The following is a 21,740-nucleotide window of genomic DNA, read 5'->3' as shown; positions in this document are numbered from 1 at the left end:
CTGTGAGATGATAAAGGCCTAACTTCAGTGGGGGTCTTGCTTCTACTTACACCACTCCCTCCTGTCATAAAGGCAGGAGTTGTTTCTTCTCCAGATAAATGCCAGCTGACAAATCCAGGGAGCCCAGTCACACAGACAATCCGCCCTGCCTCACCTATGCCTTAAAGAGGCTCCAGGCTTTCATTTCATGGATTGGGTTCAGTTCACGATGGACCATTTCCCTCTAGCAGGGATGTAACTGAATCAAATCTGTTACCACTTCAACTAGTGTCTGGCTTTGTTTATCTCTGTCAGAAGGGAAAGCCCTTTCTAACTTTTAGAAGTCAATTTTAACTCAGGAGGAAGCAGGCTCCTCCCACTCTTTCCAGTGAGATGAGTGAGAGCATGGGTGAGGCGGGGGTCATTTATGGAGAAAGCATGAAAGCAGCAAGCCCGAGGCGAGAGGCTGCAGGTTCCAAGCCCCACTCTCCTTTACTCCCGAGTCCCTTCCCCTTTCCAGGCCTTGGGTTTTCATCTGCTCAGTGATTGGAACTGACATTTCAGGATCCATGGATGGGAGGACGATTAGAGAGTGTGTGGGAACATGGGTTCCCCAGAACTGCACCTCCCAGATGACAGTGTGGACCATCAGAGATGGCTTCCATAGAAATGTCAACTGTATGAAGGGGACAGCTGGCCTGGTCCTAGAGAGAGGTCTGTGACCAGAGATGGGAGGGTGATGTGCTGGGAGACAAGTCTACAAGGCCTGAGCTTTCTCACCAATGGAATAATCCAGCCAAACTCTTGCTTGTTGATTCCCACCATGTAGGGAACATTGTTGAAATTCTTTTCAGCCAGCATCTCTTCGGGCAGCTTTGGCAGCAGCACTCCGTCAACCATGGTGGGCAGGAAAGGATGGCTCTGGGGAAGAGAGCGAGGGAGTGTCTATGCTTCCCCTTCCAAGTCACACCTGTATCCCCTTCACCACCTGCTGGAACTCAAGGCCAGTATCACACACCTGGGTGCCTGTGGGTGGTGGCCACACACCTGGGTCCTAACATATGGGGCAAAGTCTGCAGATCCGAAAGGGCTGAACTCTGACCAGGGGACATCAGTGGTCATGTGATAGGGACAGATCGCCACTCAACTTGGTATGAAAATATATAATATAATGTGCATTTAATTTGAAGTGTACATGGTAATATATCTATGTGCATTTCTCCATCTACAGTCCTTGCAAGCATCTCTTTACAGGAAACCACCCTCAGCAGGAAGTCCCTTTACTTTGGTCACTTTAGCAAAGCTATACGATAACCAACTTTTAAACCAGGCCCCTCTGCCATGCTCTATTCATCTCCAGTCCAAGCACACTTTTCAGATCTTTTAATCACACAATACCTTGCCTAACTTTTTGGTCCTTCCCATAGACCAAAGAAGTAGAAATGAAGAATAAGTAATTAACAGATGACCAAGTCTCCTCCCTAACTTCCCCTCTAGTAATCTCCAAAATAAACTGTGTGAACAAGGTGATATCCAGAAGATCATGAGGAATCAACAACCTGCATATGAGTCTGCAGACAGAGGGGAATGGCAACCACTCTGACCTTCTATCTCAGTGGTGAACTGAGATTACTTCTCTGTTGCTCTTTAAAAAATTTCATGACCAGGGATTTGCCTGGTGGTCCAATGGTTAGGAATCAGCCTTGCAATGCAGGGGTCTTGGGTTTGATCCCTGGCTGGGGAACTAAGATATCACATGCCTTCAGATAGCTAAGCCCACACAATGCAATTACTGAGCCCACGTACCACAACTAGAGAGAAGCCTGCATATCGCAACAACAACAAAAAGATTCATGGCCAAACAGAAACCTGGAAGGTAGTTTTGGGGGGGATGCTGACTTCGCCATCTCCCCAGATTGCTGCATTCTGATTAAAGTCACCTTTCTTTTTTATGATTTGTGAATATGTATTTGATCTCATAACCAGTAAGGAGCAAGATCCCTGATTGGTTCGATAACATTCTTCATTATTTGTAGCACTTAAGTTCTGTAAAGTCACCATGACTCTGATTTAGGGACTGCTCTGTCACTTCAACAGGGGAAATATGGGGCCAGGTTCCTGAGCCTCTGATCACATTTTCTCAACCTTGTGTTGTGTATGTTTCTGTTTAAAGACACCTTATGTAATATACATTTCTTACAGACAATTAGTTATGTGTAATATTTATTGATAATAAAACACCAACCAACAAGGCCTCAATGTTTTCTCAGCCTGGGGAGACTGCTGTTGGAGCTTCCTGCATGACTGGGAGGGGGGTGGTGTCCTGAGGACTGATTCATGGCTCCTTTCCCCACATGCCTGCAAATAGAGTGACTTGCACAGCCAGTCAACCCTGCAGCCCCCCAGGAGATAATCTGGCTTCTCGTGAAGGCTCCTGAGGAGCCCCTTACCCAGTCATCTCCACTGCCCACAACGGAGGTTTCTCATTCACCTTCTTCCAACAGGGCATTTTTAGGAATGTAAACAAGACCAGGGGCTGGCTGGGGACAGGGACACAGAGTTCAAAACTGAGGGCATTGACCATCACCCTAATACTAAAACCTGACAAAGATGCCACAAAAAAGAAAACTACAGGCCAATATCACTGATGAACATAGATGCAAAAATCCTCAACAAAATTCTAGCAGTCAGAATCCAACAATACATTAAAAAGATCATACACCATGACCAAGTGGGTTTTATCCCAGGGATGCAAGGATTCTTCAATATCCACAAGTCAATCAATGTAATTAACCACATTAACAAATTGAAAAATAAAAGCCATATGATTATCTCAATAGATGCAGAGAAGGCCTTTGACAAAATTCAACATCCATTTATGATAAAAACTCTCCAGAAATCAGGAATAGAAGGAACATACCTCAACATAATAAAAGCTATATATGACAAACCCACAGCAAACATTATCCTCAATGGTGAAAAATTGAAAGCATTTCCCCTAAAGTCAGGAACAAGACAAGGGTGCCCACTTTCACCACTACTATTCAACATAGTTCTGGAAGTTTTGGCCACAGCAACCAGAGCAGAAAAAGAAATAAAAGGAATCCAAATTGGAAAAGAAGAAGTAAAACTCTCACTGTTTGCAGATGACATGATCTTCTACATAGATAACCCTAAAGACTCCACCAGAAAATTACTAGAGCTAATCAATGACTATAGTAAAGTTGCAGGATATAAAATCAACACACAGAAATCCCTTGCATTCCTATACACTAATAATGAGAAAATAGAAAAAGAAATTAAGGAAACAATTCCATTCACCATTGAAACGAAAAGAATAAAATACTTAGGAATATATCTACCTAAAGAAACTAAAGACCTATATATAGAAAACTGTAAAACACTGATGAAAGAAATCAAAGAGGACACTAATAGATGGAGAAATATACCATGTTCATGGATCGGAAGAATCAATATAGTGAAAATGAGTATACTACCCAAAGCAATCTACAGATTCAATGCAATCCCTATCAAGCTACCAGCGGTATTTTTCACAGAACTAGAACAAATAATTTCAAGATTTGTATGGAAATACAAAAAGCCTCGAATAGCCAAAGCAATCTTGAGAAAGAAGAATGGAACTGGAGGAATCAACTTGCCTGACTTCAGGCTCTACCACAAAGCCACAGTCATCAAGACAGTATGGTACTGGCACAAAGACAGACATATAGGTCAATGGAACAAAATAGAAAGCCCAGAGATAAATCCACACACATATGGACACCTTATCTTTGACAAAGGAGGCAAGAATATACAATGGAGTAAAGACAATCTCTTTAACAAGTGGTGCTGGGAAAACTGGTCAACCACTTGTAAAAGAATGAAACTAGATCACTTTCTAACACCACACACAAAAATAAACTCAAAATGGATTAAAGATCTAAACGTAAGACCAGAAACTATAAAACTCCTAGAGGAGAACATAGGCAAAACACTCTCCAACATAAATCACAGCAGGATCCTCTATGATCCACCTCCCAGAATACTGGAAATAAAAGCAAAAATTAAAAAATGGGATCTAATTAAAATGAAAAGCTTCTGCACAACAAAGGAAAATATAAGCAAGGTGAAAAGACAGCCTTCTAAATGGGAGAAAATAATAGCAAATGAAGCAACTGACAGACAACTAATCTCAAAAATATACAAGCAACGTATGCAGCTCATTTCCAGAAAAATAAACGACCCAATCAAAAAATGGGCCAAAGAACTAAATAGACATTTCTCCAAAGAAGACATACAGATGGCTAACAAACACATGAAAAGATGCTCAACATCACTCATTATTAGACAAATGCAAATCAAGACCACAATGAGGTACCACTTCACACCAGTCAGAATGGCTGCGATCCAAAAGTCTACAAGAAATAAATGCTGGAGAGGGTGTGGAGAGAAGGGAACCCTCTTACACTGTTGGTGGGAATGCAAACTAGTACAGCCACTATGGAGAACAGTGTGGAGATTCCTTAAAAAATTGCAAATAGAACTGCCTTATGACCCAGCAATCCCACTGCTGGGCATACACACCGAGGAAACCAGAATTGGAAGAGACACGTGTACCCCAATGTTCATCACAGCACTGTTTACAATAGCCAGGACATGGAAACAACCTAGATGTCCATCAGCAGATGAATGGACAAGAAAGCTGTGGTACATATACACAATGGAGTGTTACTCAGCCATGAAAAAGAATACATTTGAATCAGTTTTAATGAGATGGATGAAACTGGAGCCGATTATACAGAGTGAAGTAAGCCAGAAAGAAAAACACCAATACAGTATACTAACACATATATATGGAATTTAGAAAGATGGTAATGATGACCCTGTATGCGAGACAGCAAAAGAGATGCAGATGTGTAGAGCGGACTTTTGGACTCTGAGGGAGAGGGAGAGGGTGGGATGATTTGAGAGGGTGGGATGATTTGGGAGAATGGCATTGAAACATGTATACTATCATGTAAGAAATGAATCGCCAGTCTATGTTTGATGCAGGATACAGGATGCTTGGGGCTGGTGCACAGGGTTGATCTAGAGAGATGATACGGGGTGGGAGGTGGGAGGGGGGGTTTCATGTTTGGGAACTCATGTACACTCGTGGTGGATTCATGTCAATGTATGGCAAAACCAATACAGTATTGTAAAGTAAGATAAAGTAAAAATTAAAGTTAAAAAAATAATAATAATAAAAAAATAAACATTGTATAAAGCTTAAAAAAAAAACTGGGGGCATTGGACTAGGAGTCTGGGAAACTGGTTCCAGTCCTATATCTGGTCTTCCTGGCTGTGTGACCCAGGCAGGGTCACTGCCCCTCTCTGGGCCTCAGCAATATAGACACAAGGAAATACCATGATTCTACAAAGAAGAATTATTTCATTCTTTCCTTTTCATTAACTGGAGCTTAAAGGTGTCAATTGGAGAAGGAAATGGCAACCCATTCCAGTATTCTTACCTGGGAAATCCCATGAACAGAGAAGCCTGATGGGCTACAGTCCATGGGGTTGCAAAGGATGGGACTCGAATTAGCGACTGGGCAAAGGTGTCAAGACTTAAAACATGCACTCAAGAAACCAAAGGTCCTTACCTCTGTGGGGTCTCCATGTAAATCAAGAGTGAAAAATTTCTGTGAAGACAAAGACAGCAGTTTTGGTGAGGAGGCTTCCTGGGAGAAAAGCTGGCATATGTGAGCTGTGCTCAAAGATATCAACTTCTCCCTCCTGGTGCCACCCTGGCTGGGCTGAAAGGAAACGGGCAGGATACCCTCCCCCAGGCACCAGCACAGGGAGCAGGTGTGGGGTGGGGGAGGGGAGCGCTGCAGAGGACTGCTGTTGGTGCTTGCCCTGCCCTCCATCCATTTCCCCTTCTTCTTCCTCCAGGCAACAGCACCCCGATTTTCCTTTGGGGAACCCCCTCTTCCTGCTCTCACTACATGATTACAGGCATCTGTATGTGACCTCAGGTGCACCATATCCCTGAATACAGGGACTTCAGTGGTGGACATGTGCCCACGTCAGTTCAATAGAGTTTACCCAAATTTTTGCTGCAATTGTTGGGAAATAGGGTTTCTAAGAAGATAGTATATAAGACTAGAGTAGTGTTGCTGTCTTTAACCTCCCCAGGACAAATGTGTGTGAGAATGATGCCAACACAGAAAGGTAAAAGCTGAGCTATACAGACAGTTTCTTAATCACATCATATGTGCATCTGGACCCAGCCATGCCTGAAGCCATCCACTCTTGGACTTGTCAGTGAGTTACCTGAAGATTCTGTCACAACATATTCCTTTCTCTTCTCAAGGCACTTTGAGATGAGTTTACTTATCTTGCATTAGAAAATTCTGACTCATACAAGCTGACTGAATTTCAGCCCACCCCATACCAAGACTGTGCTAGTTTCATTGTGACACTGTAGCTAACAGGCCTGACCAGTATGCGGGAAATCCCATTAAGGATCCCTCCATTGTGTGTTGTAGACCCACAGTCCAGGGACTACTGTGTGTGTCCGTGTGTGTGCTTGTGTGTGTGTGTACTGGGGAGAGAGGATAATCCTGGAAACACTTCCACAGGATCTCAGAAGATCTCATAAGAATAACCTAGACTCTTACGTTCTCTGGATTTTCCCAAAGTCACCGAATCTCCCTTTATAAGCTAGATATCTTGTGCCACATGGGGAGTTTCTAAAAGAAATTTACCTCTGAAATAAATGTACACAACCAGAAAACAGTTGTGTTTTTATCTTTGAGCACAGTGGCCACCTTATTTGAGCCTGAGAAACAGGGATCCAAGGCTACATTGGACTTAACCCATGGAAATAGAGCAGAATCCAGTGCTAGAGTCTAGCCCTGGAGAGTCCAGGAGTAGCCTCAGGATTCCAGGGTCCAGACAGAGAGTCCAGGTGCTCAGGCTACTCCAACGGTTCCCACTGGCTGTAAAGTTGGTGTTCTCTGGGTATCTGTCATGCTGTAACTTCCTGTGATGACCCACCACCATAGCCATCCATCAATCCTGAAATGTCACCTTCTCTGTGAAGTAGCCCTGCTTATTATAATGAATGCTTCCCCCCTCTGTACTCCCACCACGCTTAATCCACTTAAGTCAATGTGTGTCTTTCTCCTTGAATAGTTCCTTGTGAATAGGGACTATATCCAATTACATCTGCATCACCTACTCTGTTATCTCCCTGCATACACTTAGCAGAGAAGGCTGGATGGATGAAATTAGTTAATCCAAGGAGTATGGGTGAACTGGGGGGATAAGTGGATAGATGGATGATAGCCAGCAGACTAGGTGATGGATTCATCATTGATTTTAGAGAGCTGGGTGATGAAATACATATATATGGATGATTGGTAACAGATGAATGAATGCTATAGATGAATTGATATTATTCAAGGTTGATGAAAAAATACTGATAAATTGGATTCATTGGTGGATGGACAGATAAAATAAAATGATGAATGAATGGATGCATGAATGAATGGAAGGCTGGGTGGATGAGTGGGTAGATACACAGTTATATTATTAGAGTCACAACTGAGGCAGACACACAGAAAATCTAGAACACTTGACCACCATTGGGTTATAACTGAGGTGGTTTCTAAATTAACCAAAACAAATTGTGACAATATTTCTGAAAATCTTTGTTCGAAATAGTCCCATCCCTCAAATTCAGGGTGGTAATTATCTCTGAGAATATGTAATGTTTAATTTCTTAAAAACATATCAGAAACTGAAGCCCCCATACCTCGAGCGTGTGCTCTACAACAAGACAAGGCACGGCAATGAGAAGGTTGAGCACCACCAACTAGAAAGTAGCCCCCACTCACCAAAACTAGAGAAAGCCCGCACATAGCAAAGGAGACCCAGCACAGCCATAAATAAATAAAATTTTAAAAAATATTAGAAAATATTAGAAAAACAATATTGGAAAAAGTAAGTGTTGACAGATATGAGGAGTCATTACACAGTTGTTTATTACATTATTTTTTTGTCTTTGCTAACATCTGAGATAGTCTGTAATAGGGAAGGAAAGAAAGAAATTTCCCATTCAGATCTAGAGGCTGACACTCATCCTGGGAGGTGAGAAACTGTCCCAGGTAGTTTTTCCAGGGCAAGAGGACTGAAGCTGAAATAATGAAGCCTGGGGCCATGTTTCTAGGGTAGGGGGCTTGTGTTTCCAAGAGAGTAGATGCACCTACCATTTTCAGTGTTATCTCCATGAGCTCGTCCTCTGTCTTCTGGCGCAGGCAGTGAACAAGGACAGCTGAGGTGGTGGTTTTACAGCCAGCAATGACGGCAATTTGCTGTAGAAATCACAGGCGACAGCAGAATTCAAGAGCCATGCCTCTCCCTCCATCAATACCGAGTATTCTGTCCCAACCTCAGTTTCTATAGGCAGCCTGTGATAGCAGAAAATACTCCAGACCAGTAGGTCCTGGGTCCCAGGCATGCCACTTATATTCCTCAGCCTCTGCTGCCTAATCTCCGTTAACGTGGGCAGAATGATCTCAAGGCTGAACATCTAAAGAGAGGTAGTAGCATGGAGGGGGTGCTAAAGAGCTGGAATCCAGAATCCCAGTTTCTAATTTCAAATCTTGGCTCATTCAATTAATAGCCATGTGGCCTCAGGCCAGTCAGTTGCAAATTGCAGCCAGAGGGGAAGATGCAGAAGAAGAGAAATCAGGCGCCACGATGGCGGGGCCCTGGAGAGTGTGCACGGGCTGCCCAGAGCCTGGTCCTGTGTCTGACATACATCAGTGCTCAATATGTATTTGGTGGAAAATAAAAAGGCACAGGAAGAAGCAGAGGAGAGAGTAAGAACGAGAGCGCAAAATAAGGGACTTAAGATTCTTTATTCTGCAGTTTCTGGTCCTGTTCGATAACAAAATCCAGGTCCGTCTCTACCACATCCATTTCCTTTGAATAAACTCCCCCTTCTTAACTTTAGCCTGATTAATGGGCTTCTGTTGTTAATAGCCAAACAATTCTGAAAAAAGTTCCCCAAAATTCTAAACATTCTTGGACTCTTATCTCCTCTTCTTCTACTTACCAGTCATCCCTTTAAGTCTGGCTGCTGCCCCCACCCCTCCTCCAAACCAGCTCTCACAGCCGGACCAAATGTTCCACGTCACTGACACTAAGGCACACTCCTCACCAGGGACTCTGCGCTGCTCATCCTTTCTTGTCTTTATAACAGTCTCCAAATAAAGACAAAGCCCTCACCCGGTCCTATGTAGCATGGCCCTGCCAATGATCCCATCCTCAGCTCTCTCCAGGTCCTATCTGCACTTTCTGCCCTGGCCACATCAGCCTTCCTCACTTTCTATCCTGAGATACCCGCTCCTGCCACAGGACATTTGCACAGACTCTTCCCTCTTCCTGGATATTCTTTTCTTATCAAATAACACTACCAATCCTTCTCACCTCAACTCGTGATCATTTTATTTTTCTAGAAAACTTTCATAATAACCTCCCCCTACAAACTGGACTACGTGTTGCTTTTGGACTCTGTTGACATCAGGTACCTCTACTGCTCCAGTCACAGCTGATATTTTCTAAGTTGTGCAATTATATAATTATTAACTGCCTCCTAAATTATAATAGAGTCTTCTCCAACACCACAGTTCAAAAGCATCAATTCTTCAGTGCTCAGCTTTCTTCACAGTCCAACTCTCACATCCATCCATGACCACTGGAAAAACCATAGCCTTGACCAGATGGACCTTTGTTGGCAAAGTAATGTCTCTGCTTTTCAATATGCTATCTAGGTTGGTCATAACTTTTCTTCCAAGGAGTAAGCATCTTTTAATTTCATGGCTGCAATCACCATCTGCAGTGATTTTGGAGTCTCAAAAACTAGTCTGACACTGTTTCCACTGTTTCCCCATCTATTTCCCATGAAGTGATGGGACCAGATGCCATGATCTTCATTTTCTGAATGTTGAGCTTTAAGCCAACTTTTTCACTCTCCTCTTTCACTTTCATCAAGAGGCTTTTTAGTTCCTCTTCACTTTCTGCCATAAGGGTGGTGTCATCTGCATATCTGAGGTGATTGATATTTCTCCCAGCAATCTTGATTCTAGCTTGTGCTTCTTCCAGCCCAGCATTTCTCACGATGCATATAAGTTAAATAAGAATGGTGACAATATACAGCCTTGACGTACTCCTTTTCCTATTTGGAAACAGTCTGTTGTTCCATGTCCAGTTCTAACTGTTGCCTCTTGACCTGCATATAGGTTTCTCAAGAGGCAGGTCAGGTGGTCTGGTATTCCCATCTCTTGAAGAATTTCCACAGTTTATTGTGATCCACACAGTCAAAGGCTTTGGCATATTCAATAAAGCAGAAATAGATGTTTTTCTGGAACTCTCTTGCTTTTTCGATGATCCAGCAGATGTTGGCAATTTGATATCTGGTTCCTCTGCCTTTTCTAAAACCAGCTTGAACATCTGGAAGTTCACGGTTCATGTATTGCTGAAGCCTGGCTTGGAGAATTTTGAGCATTACTTTACTAGCATGTGAGATGAGTGTAATTGTTGGAGAAGACTCTTGAGAGTCCCTTGGACTGCAAGGAGATCCAACCAGTCCATTCTAAAGGAGATCGGTCTTGGGTGTTCTTTGGCAGGAATGATGCTAAAGCTAAACTCCAGTACTTTGGCCACCTCACGCGAAGAGTTGAGTCATTGGAAAAGACTCTGATGCTGGGAGGGATTGGGGGCAGGAGGAAAAGGGGATGACAGAGGATGAGTTGGCTGGATGGCATCACTGACTCGATGGACCTGAGTCTGAGTGAACTCCGGGAATTGGTGATGGACAGGGAGGCCTGGCGTGCTGCAATTCATGGGGTCGCAAAGAGTCGGACACGACTGAGTGACTGAACTGAACTGAAATTATAATAGAAGCTTCATGAGGTTGCTAGATGTCAGATTATATCAAGATTACTTGTTGAGTGAATGAATCCTCCAGGAAACTACTCCAGTCATAAACCCCCAGGAAGAATCCACTCCAGAGTCACATGGAGCCAATGAGTTTAGCAGATCTCAGACGCTGAGAGAGGCAACACAGATGACCGGCCACTGCCCACTGTGCAGCCCCTCACCCCACCTGGCACACGTTGGGAAACATGTCCAGTGGAAAGTGCACGGGGCTAGTAGCCCAGAGTCACGAGCCTAAGTCCAGCTCTGCCCTCATCATTCTCTGAGCTTAGCAAGTGCTTCAGCTCTCTTCCTGGTTTGCTCAGTGGCATAAGGGGGAGGTGGGGAGAGGTGTGTCCTTGTCTTACATGTTCAGCCACCCTCACCGCTGTGATTCCTCAAGGATGTCAGCCAGACTCCATTCTAAGAACAGCCCTTGACAACTCCAGGAAAGCAGAACAAATGGTGTGCGGGCAGTCCAGCGTGAGACCTACCTCAGCTGCAGCCTTCATGTCCTTCTTGACCAGGGCGGAAGTGAGGGCCACGCCGCTCTCTGAGATGGCCCGGTGGAAGAGATTCCTGGCCAGGGGGGACAACACCTGGAGGACCGTGTTGAGAAGGGAGTTTATGCTCATGGGGAGGGTGGTCTTCAAGAGCTATACCCATCCACAACCCTGTCCTGGACTGTGGAGACCATGGGCCCAGCATCTGTGAGAAAACCTCAGCTGGAGGGAGGCAGGAGCAGAGTGAGGGACACAGAACAGGCGGCGCGTGGCGCCCACTGACTGTAACAATCAGCACTATCTGAAGGGCAGCTCAGCAGCTCCTAGCAACACTTTAGCGGCACAGTTCTTATAGAAACTATACACCAGTAGGAATTAATTAAAAAAATAAAAGTAAATAAAAAATTTTAAACCTGGCTGGGGAAATATAAAATAAAGGCACAGTTCTGATTTCCTGTTTCCATTACTCAGAATTTATCCTAAGGAAAATGAGCATGGAGGTACACAACTTTTAATATTGCTCATGCTGTTTATAAGAGTAAACACTGGGAATAACCCAAGGTTTCAATATTGTGAGACTGGGCAGCTAAGCTATTTTTCATTCCTACCATGGAACTACTTGACTATACACACACAAATATGAAAGGGTGTGTAATTGTTAGATAAACATTTATGTTGTTTTATAATGCTAAGGAAAATTTGTATTTAAGAAATTCCACCTAGATTAATACATAGATAGAATCATGGAAAAAAATTAGAAAAATACAAATCAAAATGTTCACGGTGAGCCTCCACAGACAACAGGATTGTGAATGAATTTTTTTCTTCTTTGAGGTTTTCTGTACTTTTATTTCTCCACTTTATGAAAAATAAAAACATTTTCCTCTGAGTGTTCAGTTGTGAAACCAACATAGATTTTTAAAAAGCAGTAATAGGGAATTCCTTGGTGGTTCAGTGGTTGAGACTCCAAGCTCTTGATGCAGGGGGCTCAGTTGGGGAACCGAGTTGGGGAACCAGTTGATCCCTGGTTGGGGAACTAAAATCCCACAAGCCAAGAGATGGAAAAAAAGAAAAAACAGTAATAGCACTAACCCTCTGCTCAAACGTGAGGGAGTTGGAGTGTTTCCACGGCTCCCAGAACCTTCTAATCTGGCTTTCCAGCTTTGCTTCCCTTGCTGTCTCCCCCATTCCCATTCCCCACACCACACTCCCAGGTCCTGTCTGTGTCCCTTGTTCCTGTCCCATCCCCCATCCCTCCTCTTCTTCTCCTTCTCCCCAGCCCAGCTCCATCCCTCAGCCCCAGAGACTGCTGCCCTCCCTCCTGGGCATGGACAAGCCACCAGGGCCCTCAGAGGGGGCCTCCAACCTATTCCTAGTGCTCGTGTCTCCTGAACTGTAGGCCTGGCTTCAAGTCAGACAAGGACACTCAGACCAACATCAAGTTGGCTCCTCTGATTAATCATTTACACCCACCCCTAATCTCAAGAGAAGTGAGGCGACTCCTAACATTAAAATGATTAAGAAGGAGAGGATGAGCTCAACTGACACAGGACAGCATGAGCTCAACTGACACAGGACAGGAAGAGAGTGTCTGTTGCAGCTGTGGCTGCAGCTACGGCCCCGGAGGCTGAGCTGAGCCCTGAGCTTCCTGGGGGCCAAGGGGAGTCTGGCCTTTAACTCTCCACCATCTGATGCTGCACAGAGTCAGGTCAACCTTGAATGCAGGTCTTGGAAGTAAAGGTCCCAGGACTAGATGGGCTGGTCTGCAAGGGGTCCCATCAGCAGCCACATCAGGGCCAGGAAGACTTACAAGAACAGACACACTTTCCCCTCCTGCTGACTCTCCAAAGATGGTCACAGAGCCTGGATCCCCTCCAAAGTTGGCAATGTTCTCCTGGACCCAGTGCAGCGCGGCCACCTGGTCCAAGTGGCCCCAGTTCCCCCGGCAGTGCTCGTCCCCTGTGCTGTGAGTGAGAGGACAGGGTGGGGTTGGGAGCAGAGATGTCCCGGCAGGGCCCTGAGGACCAGAGATGGGGCTGGGGGTCCAGGGGAGCCTTCTGGAAAGGACTGGGCTTCCATAGCCCTGACACGGGGTCTTCACTCTCCTGCTGTCCTGCTCTGCTACAGGGCTCTGCAGAGCCATTTGCATCTACTGACTGAGCATCTGCTACGGTCGGGGTGCAACCCTGGCTCAGGTGATAGAGAGGCCGGGGGAGAGGAAGTGGGGCGAGTACACACAGTTACACTGTCACAGGGAGCAGACACGGGCCTTGGGGGGAAGAGCTGAGGGGTCTCCATGAAGGGGACACATCCTGGGACACGACTCCCCTGGGACAACCCTCCCCCAGCCCGCAGGTCTTTCCAGGGAGGTGACCACCCCTCCCTCAGGCCACCCCCCAGCATCTCAGGGTAAGAGGTCCTGGCACCAGTACATTCAGGAAAAGCTCAGTAACTGCCTGCTGGAAACCTGGTTCCTGTCCCCAGAGAATCCATGCAGGAGACTCAAGCCTTCACTCATGCATGTGCCAAATTCCAGGAAGGAAATGGTGTAAGTGGGCCCAAGGCTCCTCCCAGTAGATATCCCCTGGAGTCAGATGCTCCTTACAACCTCCCAGTTCCAGGCACCCGCTCCTTCACCTACTAGACTTCCTGGAGCTCCCAGGAGTCTAGCCCTCTTTACTTCCCCAGGAGGAAAGATGTGTGAGCCTCTAAGTGCTGTGCTGCATGGTGACCGTCATCTTGAAGATACTGCAACACGCCAGGCAGCAGAGTGGAAAGGGATAAGCAGTTCAGATGAGATGACAGCTGGGTTGGGCTTGGTAGGAATAATAGGAGTGTGTCAGGGAGATTGGGTGTTTTATGGGTAAGAGCTCAGAAGTAAGTGCACCAGGGTGGCTGGGGAACGAGAAGGTAGGTGGAGCCCAGTTAGGGGGGCACTCAGATGTCTTAGCAGGGAGCCTAGCAAGCAGCCCCTAGAGGGCTTGCATGACCAGAGTGGGGTCCTAGCACCCCCACCCGGGGGGCAGTGTGCCACCAGGAGAGTCCAGGGACTTACCTGAAGAAGCCCCAGATGCCCAGGCGGTACTGGATGGTCACCACCACCACATTTTCGTGGGCAGAGAGGGCCAGCCCGTCATAGGTTGATGCCCCGCCCACTATGAGACCTCCTCCGTGGATCCACACCATCACCTGGAGGGGGGGATGCAACCACAGGGTGACAGGAAGCAGAGCTGGGGAAGACCTCAGAGGCAGGCTTGGTCACCTACCCGTTCTCCAGCTGCGGCCCAGGCCAGCACCCCACTCAGGGCACCCTGGCTGCCCCTGCCTGTCTCCCCTGCCCCAGTGCCACCTGCGCTCAGCGCTCCTCATGCTGAGAACATCATCACGGGAACAGCCAAGGCTCGAGCACCGTCTCCTCCCCAGCACTCCCGCCACCCTCGCTCCTGGACCCCTCGCCCAGCTCAGTGCACTCAGCGTGCAGAGGCCCTTGGCTAGAAGCTTGTTTTAGCTTCATCTTAGTTACCTTTTGTGAGGTGAATTCAACTTCTCAAGTGAATGAATGATCATGTTAAGAAGAACATGCCATGGGTGGTACCTCTTCTAATATGACTTCCTGCGGCCTACTTAGCTCCCCAAATCTCATCCATCCTCCAACACCCAGCTAAAACCACCTCCTCCAAGAAGTCTTCAGCTATTTGATGAATATGATCTGAAAACCTACTAGGTGCCAGGGGCACCTGAGTAAGAACGGAGGATGAGAGTGAACATGATAATTCCTAATACACAGCCCTCAATTTAAGTTCACATAGCAAGAAAGTGAGAATGACTAAAATAATAGAAACATTTGGTTAATAAAAAAAATCAAAGAACTCATATATAAATTATGTGACAATATTATTGAAGCATTTAAAATAAACCATCCATGAGAAAGGAATTACTATTGTCCCTTTTCACAGACAAGAAAACTGAGGCACTTAACCACCCTGAGGTCACACTGCTAATAGGTGGTGGAGGTAGGACTTGAACCCAGGCAGTCTGGTTGCAGAGTCCACATGTTGAGCCACCCAGCACCCAGCAGCCAATGGCCGTGCTGCAGTAGGCTGGCTCTTGGGGCCGGAGGAATTCCTTCCCTTCAACTCTAACTAATGCATCAGGAAGACTAGCCTCAGGTGCTGTGCCAGACACTGCCATAAATCTTTATACTCATCACTGAACACTTGTGTGTGATTATCCCCAATTTGAGGAAACAGTAAAAGGTGGAACAAGGATTACACCCAGACCCTGTGGTTCTCCAACCTCAGGTTTCCGGAGCCCCTGCTCCTCCGACACCTCTGACCCCTGCCTGCTTCCAGGTGGAGGGACTGAGTTTGCAGTCATCTCTGAAACCAGGCTGAGCCAGGGGCTGTTCAGCAGTGATTTGCTGAAGAGGCCAGTCCAGTTCTGTGCAGATCCTCAAAGGTAGGGGCTGTGTGGTTGTGGTTTTATGTTTTTCCTTTCTCCTAACCCTTAATTCTAGCTGTGTCTATGGGAGCACTGAATACGTAATAGGGAAAAGAAATGAATGCATAAATGAAAGAGTGAAAAATTGTCCCCACCTCTCTGAGCTTCCAGTCACAAGTTCATAGACACCCTCCTCCACATCTGGGCACAATGCCAGGGGTGTTCCTGGGTGATGGCTGGGTATGCCCACCTGTCTCTATCCCCACTGACCCCTCTTTTTCCAGCAGACCTGACCCGAAGATCTCCAGCCTGAATCTAGAAGTCAGCTCTGTCTTGGGGTTCCATGCATTCTGGAAATGTTGACTCACTGGGTCGTCAGCTTTAGCCAAAACAATTAGGAAGTGAAATTAACTACAAGAAAATCTTGATAGCTGGCAAACGCAAAGGAAAATGCATCTTTGTTGCTCCAGGCTCTGCCCTCCAACCTGTGACACAGAAAGCTGTCAGAGAAAGTCTCTGTGTGCTGAGGAAAGGCCACACATAGGCTCTGTGCTAGCGCGTGTCAGAGCGCTCCCGGCTGTTCCAGGAGCCCCGTGCTCCAGTCCTGCCAACCCGACTCTGTGACCGCGCCTTCCCCTCACTGGACCTCAGTTTCTCTGTCTGTAAAGGAAGGGTTGGCTTGTTGGCTTATCTCCAAGGTTCCTTCCAGCTCTAACTTTATGGAAATGATGTTTTACCCTCTCTGGGTATCAGATTCCTAATCTAGCAATTAAGAGTCATCCTTCTTGTCCATCTGTTAGCATGCGAGGCCCTGGAAAAATGAAATGTGCATCACAGATGTGCAGCAATCTCCCCCAGGGGCCCTACTCTGGCCGAGGGGAAACAGAGGTGTGGGCCACCTGCGCTCCCTGATGTCAGGTTTGGCTGTGGTGCACAAGAAAGCCAGGGGGCCCCAGAAGACCCTTGGCCCAAGACGCCCCCACCCAACACTGCCTTCATCCCCTTCCAGTCTACCCCAGCTTTGCCCAGTGATTCCCGCCGCTTACCGGCAGCCTGCTTCTCTTTGTCAAGTCAGCAGGGGTGTATATGTTTAGGTAAAGACAGTCTTCAGAAAACGTGAGACTAATGTTCTCCTTTCTGTTGGTAAAGAGATCCGAGAGCAACTGCGCCCCCACTGGGTCTTGGGAGCACCTGTGAGGGGCAAGGAGAGAAGAATTCTTGAGGTTCAGTCAGAGCTGAACAAGATGTCTGCTGTGGTCATCAAAGGCCTTGGACTTGTTTTTATTTTTCACACTGCATGGCATGTGGGATCTTACTTCCCTGACCAGGGATTGAATCCGTTGCAGTGGAAGGGCAGATTCTTAACCACTGGACAACCAGGGAGGCCACAGTGCTGGGTCCTCTGTCAGGGACCTCACCTTATGGATCTCTTCATTTGGCTAGTGGTTTCTAACCTTCAATATCCTTCATAATGAACTGGTAATCTAGTGAGGAAATTAGTTGCTTGAGTTCTGTGAGCTGCTCTGGTAAATTACTAGAACCTAGGAAGGGGGTCACGGGAACCTCTGATTTATAGCCAGTTGGTCAGATGTACAGCTGACAACTTGGAATTGGCATCTGAAGGAGAGGGAGGTTTTGTGGGACTGAGCCCTTCACGGGTGGAATCTGATGCTATCTCTGGCAGAACAGTGTCAGAAATTAGTTGAACTGTTGGACACACATATGGTGTGCAAGAATTGCTTTTTGGTGTGGGAAACACACACATACATTAGAATCGGGTACAGGAAATTATGTGATTCCACTTTAAGGGAGAAATTATGGAACAGATAAAAGACTAGAAAAATAGAATCTAAAATATGAACAGGAGCTCTTGCTAGGTGGTGGAATTGTGAATGATTTTCATTGTCTTAATTTTACTTACCATCCTCACTTTTCAAAAAATTATTTATTTATTTGGCTGCATGTTTCTTGGCTGTGACACGTGTGGTCTTTTAGTCACAGCGTATGAACTCCTAGCTGAATAAAGGGCTCTAGAATGCTGTGAGAGTTTTGGAATGCTGGTGAGGATCTACAAGAGCGTGAGGATTTCACAGTAAAGCATGAGCCACTCAGAGGATCGCCTTGGCTCCCTCCTGCACCCCTTTGAGACTAACACCCCCACTGAGAGGTGCCAAAACCACACCCCTGACCTACATGGGAGGGTAAGAGGTGGTATTCTTCACGAAGATCCATGGCTCTGCAGGCTGCGGCGGAGCAAATCTCAAGGATCCAAGAGGAGGCTTGGCAAAGGGGACTCCCAGGAAGACGGCCACAGGCTGAGCAAATCCTTTTAAGCTGACATGTTTCCCCAGGACTCTGCCCTGAGCGGTATCCACAACAGGCGGTGAGGGTGGCAGCCCTGCTGGACGTTGGGAGGAAATGAGGACACGTCAGTGGTGACAGTGAACTGGATTCTGGGTGGATTTTGTTACTTTTGCCACTTTTGATACTTTGCCATGTGATCTTGACTGTCCTCTCAACTCTCTAAGCCTCAGCTTCTTATGTAAGAGAGGGTGAAGCTGTCTTTCCTAACTCACAGAGTGATCAGAGGGAGGGTGATTTGGGGGCACATTCTATCTGTCCCATTCCCATGGAGCAGGCGGTTTTTTTCTCACTGAGCTTAAATGCGTCTCCTGCAGTTGCCACGTCAGGCCCGGTCCTTGCTGCTCAGGGGCATCCTGCACCTTCATGAGGCAGGTGGCCTTAGCAACCCCTGTTCACGCTCGTCCCTCAAGTTCTCTCTTGTCCGTCCTCAACAGCTGCAGTTTGTTTAAGCATCCTTACAGGAAATGATTTCCAACCTCTCACCCTCCCAATTGTTCTCCTTTAGATACAGATGAAAGGCCAACCTCTCCCTCAAAGTGTGTGGCCAGAACAGAGAACAATAACCCAGACCTGGTCTTATAGACACAGCCTTCAAGAGACAGGACGTGGACAGATGCCCAATTGGCAAGAGTGAAAAAGCGGGTGATGGGCTGTGAGGTATAGGCAATGATGGTGACAGCAGCGATTACCATTTGTGCTGTAGGTGATGAATGTGTATTGAGCACTTACTATGTACCACATGGGCACTCTAATCAGAGCAGCCTGGCTAGGGAGACATCAATATGTCCATTTTACAGATGAGGTAACTGACGAAATGGAGCCAGCTAGTATGGATTTTCTAAAGGTGGAAAAGGTATGACCCTGCCAGGGGATAACTAGCAGTAAGGGGACAATCAGCTTCTAATTAGGGCTTCCCTAGTGGTTCAGATGGTAAAGGATCTGCCTGCAATGTAGGAAACCTGAGTTTGATCCCTAGGTTGGGGAGATCCCCTGGAGAAGGAAATGGCAACCCACTCCTGTATTCTTGTCTAGACCGAGGAACCTGGTGGGCTACAGTCCACAGGGTCACAAAGAGTCAGACATGACTGACTAACACATAGCTGCTCTTCCCCTCGGTCCTGGGCCTCTCACAGTGTCACAGAGCCAGAAGGAAGATAAAGCCCAGTGCAGGCTGCACTGTCGGAGCACTGATGGCCGGAGCACTGGCTCTGGACTCAGGAGACAGAAAGAGAATTCAGAGCGTGGTTTTCCAGCAGACCTCGGGCATGTACGATTCCCTCTCTGAGCCTCAGTTTTTCCATCTACAAAATGGTACAGATGCATCTGAGGTCCCTTGCTGCACCCTTGTATTAACCATGTCCTCTATGTCCTGTATTCTGATGCTTTGACAGCCGGAGCCTTGCTGATTCTGGGGGGACTGCCCCTCCCCGCGTTAGCCAATCCCTGGAGACAGGAATGAACTTCCCTTCCAGCCTGCCAGAGCCTGTACCCCAATTCCCTTTGTTATCAGGTCCTTCACATTCGCCACAACCATACTGCCCCAACCACTCCAGGACAAAGTACCTGAAAACTGTGCGCAGCCCCTAACCTGCTGAAATTCTCTGCTTTGCCACTCCCAAGCCTATTTATCCTGCCTCGCCTCTTCCTTCCCTATCAGCGACCAAGATAAATACCCTTACTCCCAATTTCTTTTCTTCCCTCGTGAGCCACCCCGGTGTTTACCACCTGGCACACCATGGTAGGGCCATGCTCTCTCCTCCATAAAATGTGAGTCATGAACCACCTTTTCAAAAGGCAGTTGGCTCCTGATCTGTGGGCCTTCAGTTCAGTTCAGTCGCTCAGTCATGTCCGACTCTTTGTGACCCCATGAATCGCAGCACGGCAGGCCGCCCATCACCAACTCCTTAAGTTCACTCAGACTCACGTCCATCGAGTCAGTGATGCCATCCAGACATCTCATCCTCTGTCGTCCCCTTCTCCTCCTGCCCCTAATCTCTCCCAGCATCGGAGTCTTTTTCAATGAGTCAACTCTTCGCATGAGGTGGCCAAAATACTGGTGTTTCAGCCTTAGCATCATTCCTTCCAAAGGGCCTTAGAATACCCTAATAGTCTATTAATACATATGTCTTTTTTTTTTTAAGCTTTAAACCTTTAATTTTGTGTTGGATATAGCTGATTAACAACTTTGTGATAATTTCAGGTGAACAGCGAAGGCACTCAGCCATACATACACATGTATCCATTCTCCCCCACACTCCCCTCCCATCCAGGCTGCCACATAACACTGAGCAGAGTTCCATGTGGTATATAATAGGCCCTTGTTAGTTAACCATTTTAATATAGCAGTAATACAGTGTCTTTGAAAGCAACTCCTTTATCTCTTTTTTCACTTTCTCTATTTCAGGCACTGTTTAGAATAAACAGCCCATTTCCACCTCACAACAGTCCACGGAGGTAGAGTTGTCACCTCCATTTTCAAAATGCAAAACCAAGGCACAGAAAAGGGACATCCCATGTGTAAGAACACACAGCCCCTAAGGGCTGAACCCACACCGCTCTGTCTCCAGAACCAGTATTAATATTCTGGTAGGACCCCTTCAGGGCTTCCCAAGTAGCTCAGCGGTAAAGAATATACCTGCCAATAGACACAGGTTTGATCCCTGGATCAGGAAGATCCCCTGGAGTAGGAAATGGCAACCCACTCCAGGATTCTTGCCTGGAAAATTTCATGGACAGATAGCCTGGTAGGCTACAGTCCATGGGGTTGCAAAAGAGTTGGACATGAGTTAGCTACTAAACAAGGACAGAGATCCATTGCAGGATTCTGGTAAGACCCACTCCATATCCACATTAATAATCAAGAGGGAAAGACATGGAGGAGCTCATCAAAGTCCTCAGTGGGATGTGGGAGAGGAGCTGATTGTCCTCCTCTGGTGTGGCTGTGCCAAGCCGAGTCTAGGGTATGCTTCGTCCCCTGTGTCTCCTGCCATGGGGCATGAGCTGGGCCAGACCATCCAAGTTCACAGAGCGTGCGCTGCTGCAGAACCCGGCCTGTCACTGCTTTGCCCTGTGCCCATCCTTTCCCCTACAAGGATTTCCAAAGGTGCTCCTGCTATCTGCATTTCAGGAGGACTCACCCCAAGCTGTGAAGGAGCCAAGGGAGGTCAGGACCAGAGCTAAGAGCCACATCCCGGAAAGAGAGCCGCTCCTGTGCACGCAGGTGTCTGTGCTGCTCACAGGGGCTGTTTCAGTCCCGGCCCCCAGCTCCCTCCGCAAGCTCCCGCTCCAGCTGCTCAATAACAAGCAAATCTCTCCTCCCTTCCTTGTGGGTAGCTGGAATGTGTGAGCCACGCCTACCAAGAGTTTACCCTCTTTGAAATCAAGAACCCAGATTTAACTCTCCAATTGCAGGTAGCTGCAGATTCTATAAACAACTTGTTTCATAAGTGCTTCTCCTTTCCTGGACTCTAACCTTAGAGCTCTGTG

At 46.8% G+C, this 21,740-nt stretch overlaps 1 protein-coding gene across 2 annotated transcripts in view; it reads right to left on the bottom strand.

Moving 5' to 3' along the window:
- The window catches only part of LOC138418461 (liver carboxylesterase-like), a 25,943-nt gene extending 4,203 nt beyond the window's left edge, over nucleotides 1-21,740 (bottom strand). Inside the window, exons 1-9 of one of the 2 annotated variants that reach the window (XM_069549867.1) lie at nucleotides 21,392-21,740; nucleotides 18,084-18,288; nucleotides 16,937-17,081; nucleotides 14,506-14,639; nucleotides 13,261-13,414; nucleotides 11,442-11,546; nucleotides 8,235-8,339; nucleotides 5,622-5,660; nucleotides 760-900 (exon numbers count right to left, since the gene is read on the bottom strand). In XM_069549867.1, the coding sequence (XP_069405968.1) occupies nucleotides 760-900; nucleotides 5,622-5,660; nucleotides 8,235-8,339; nucleotides 11,442-11,546; nucleotides 13,261-13,414; nucleotides 14,506-14,639; nucleotides 16,937-17,081; nucleotides 18,084-18,288; nucleotides 21,392-21,443 (1,080 nt within the window). In that variant the 5' untranslated portion in view covers nucleotides 21,444-21,740. Of the gene's footprint in view, nucleotides 1-759; nucleotides 901-5,621; nucleotides 5,661-8,234; nucleotides 8,340-11,441; nucleotides 11,547-13,260; nucleotides 13,415-14,505; nucleotides 14,640-16,936; nucleotides 17,082-18,083; nucleotides 18,292-21,391 lie in introns of both variants that reach the window. The other variant, XM_069549866.1, reaches the window with a different exon arrangement.

Source organism: Ovis canadensis, chromosome 14 (assembly GCF_042477335.2).
Source record: "Ovis canadensis isolate MfBH-ARS-UI-01 breed Bighorn chromosome 14, ARS-UI_OviCan_v2, whole genome shotgun sequence".
In the NCBI taxonomy this organism is placed as follows: Eukaryota; Metazoa; Chordata; class Mammalia; order Artiodactyla; family Bovidae; genus Ovis; species Ovis canadensis.
This window is presented reverse-complemented; position numbering and strand designations above follow the sequence as displayed.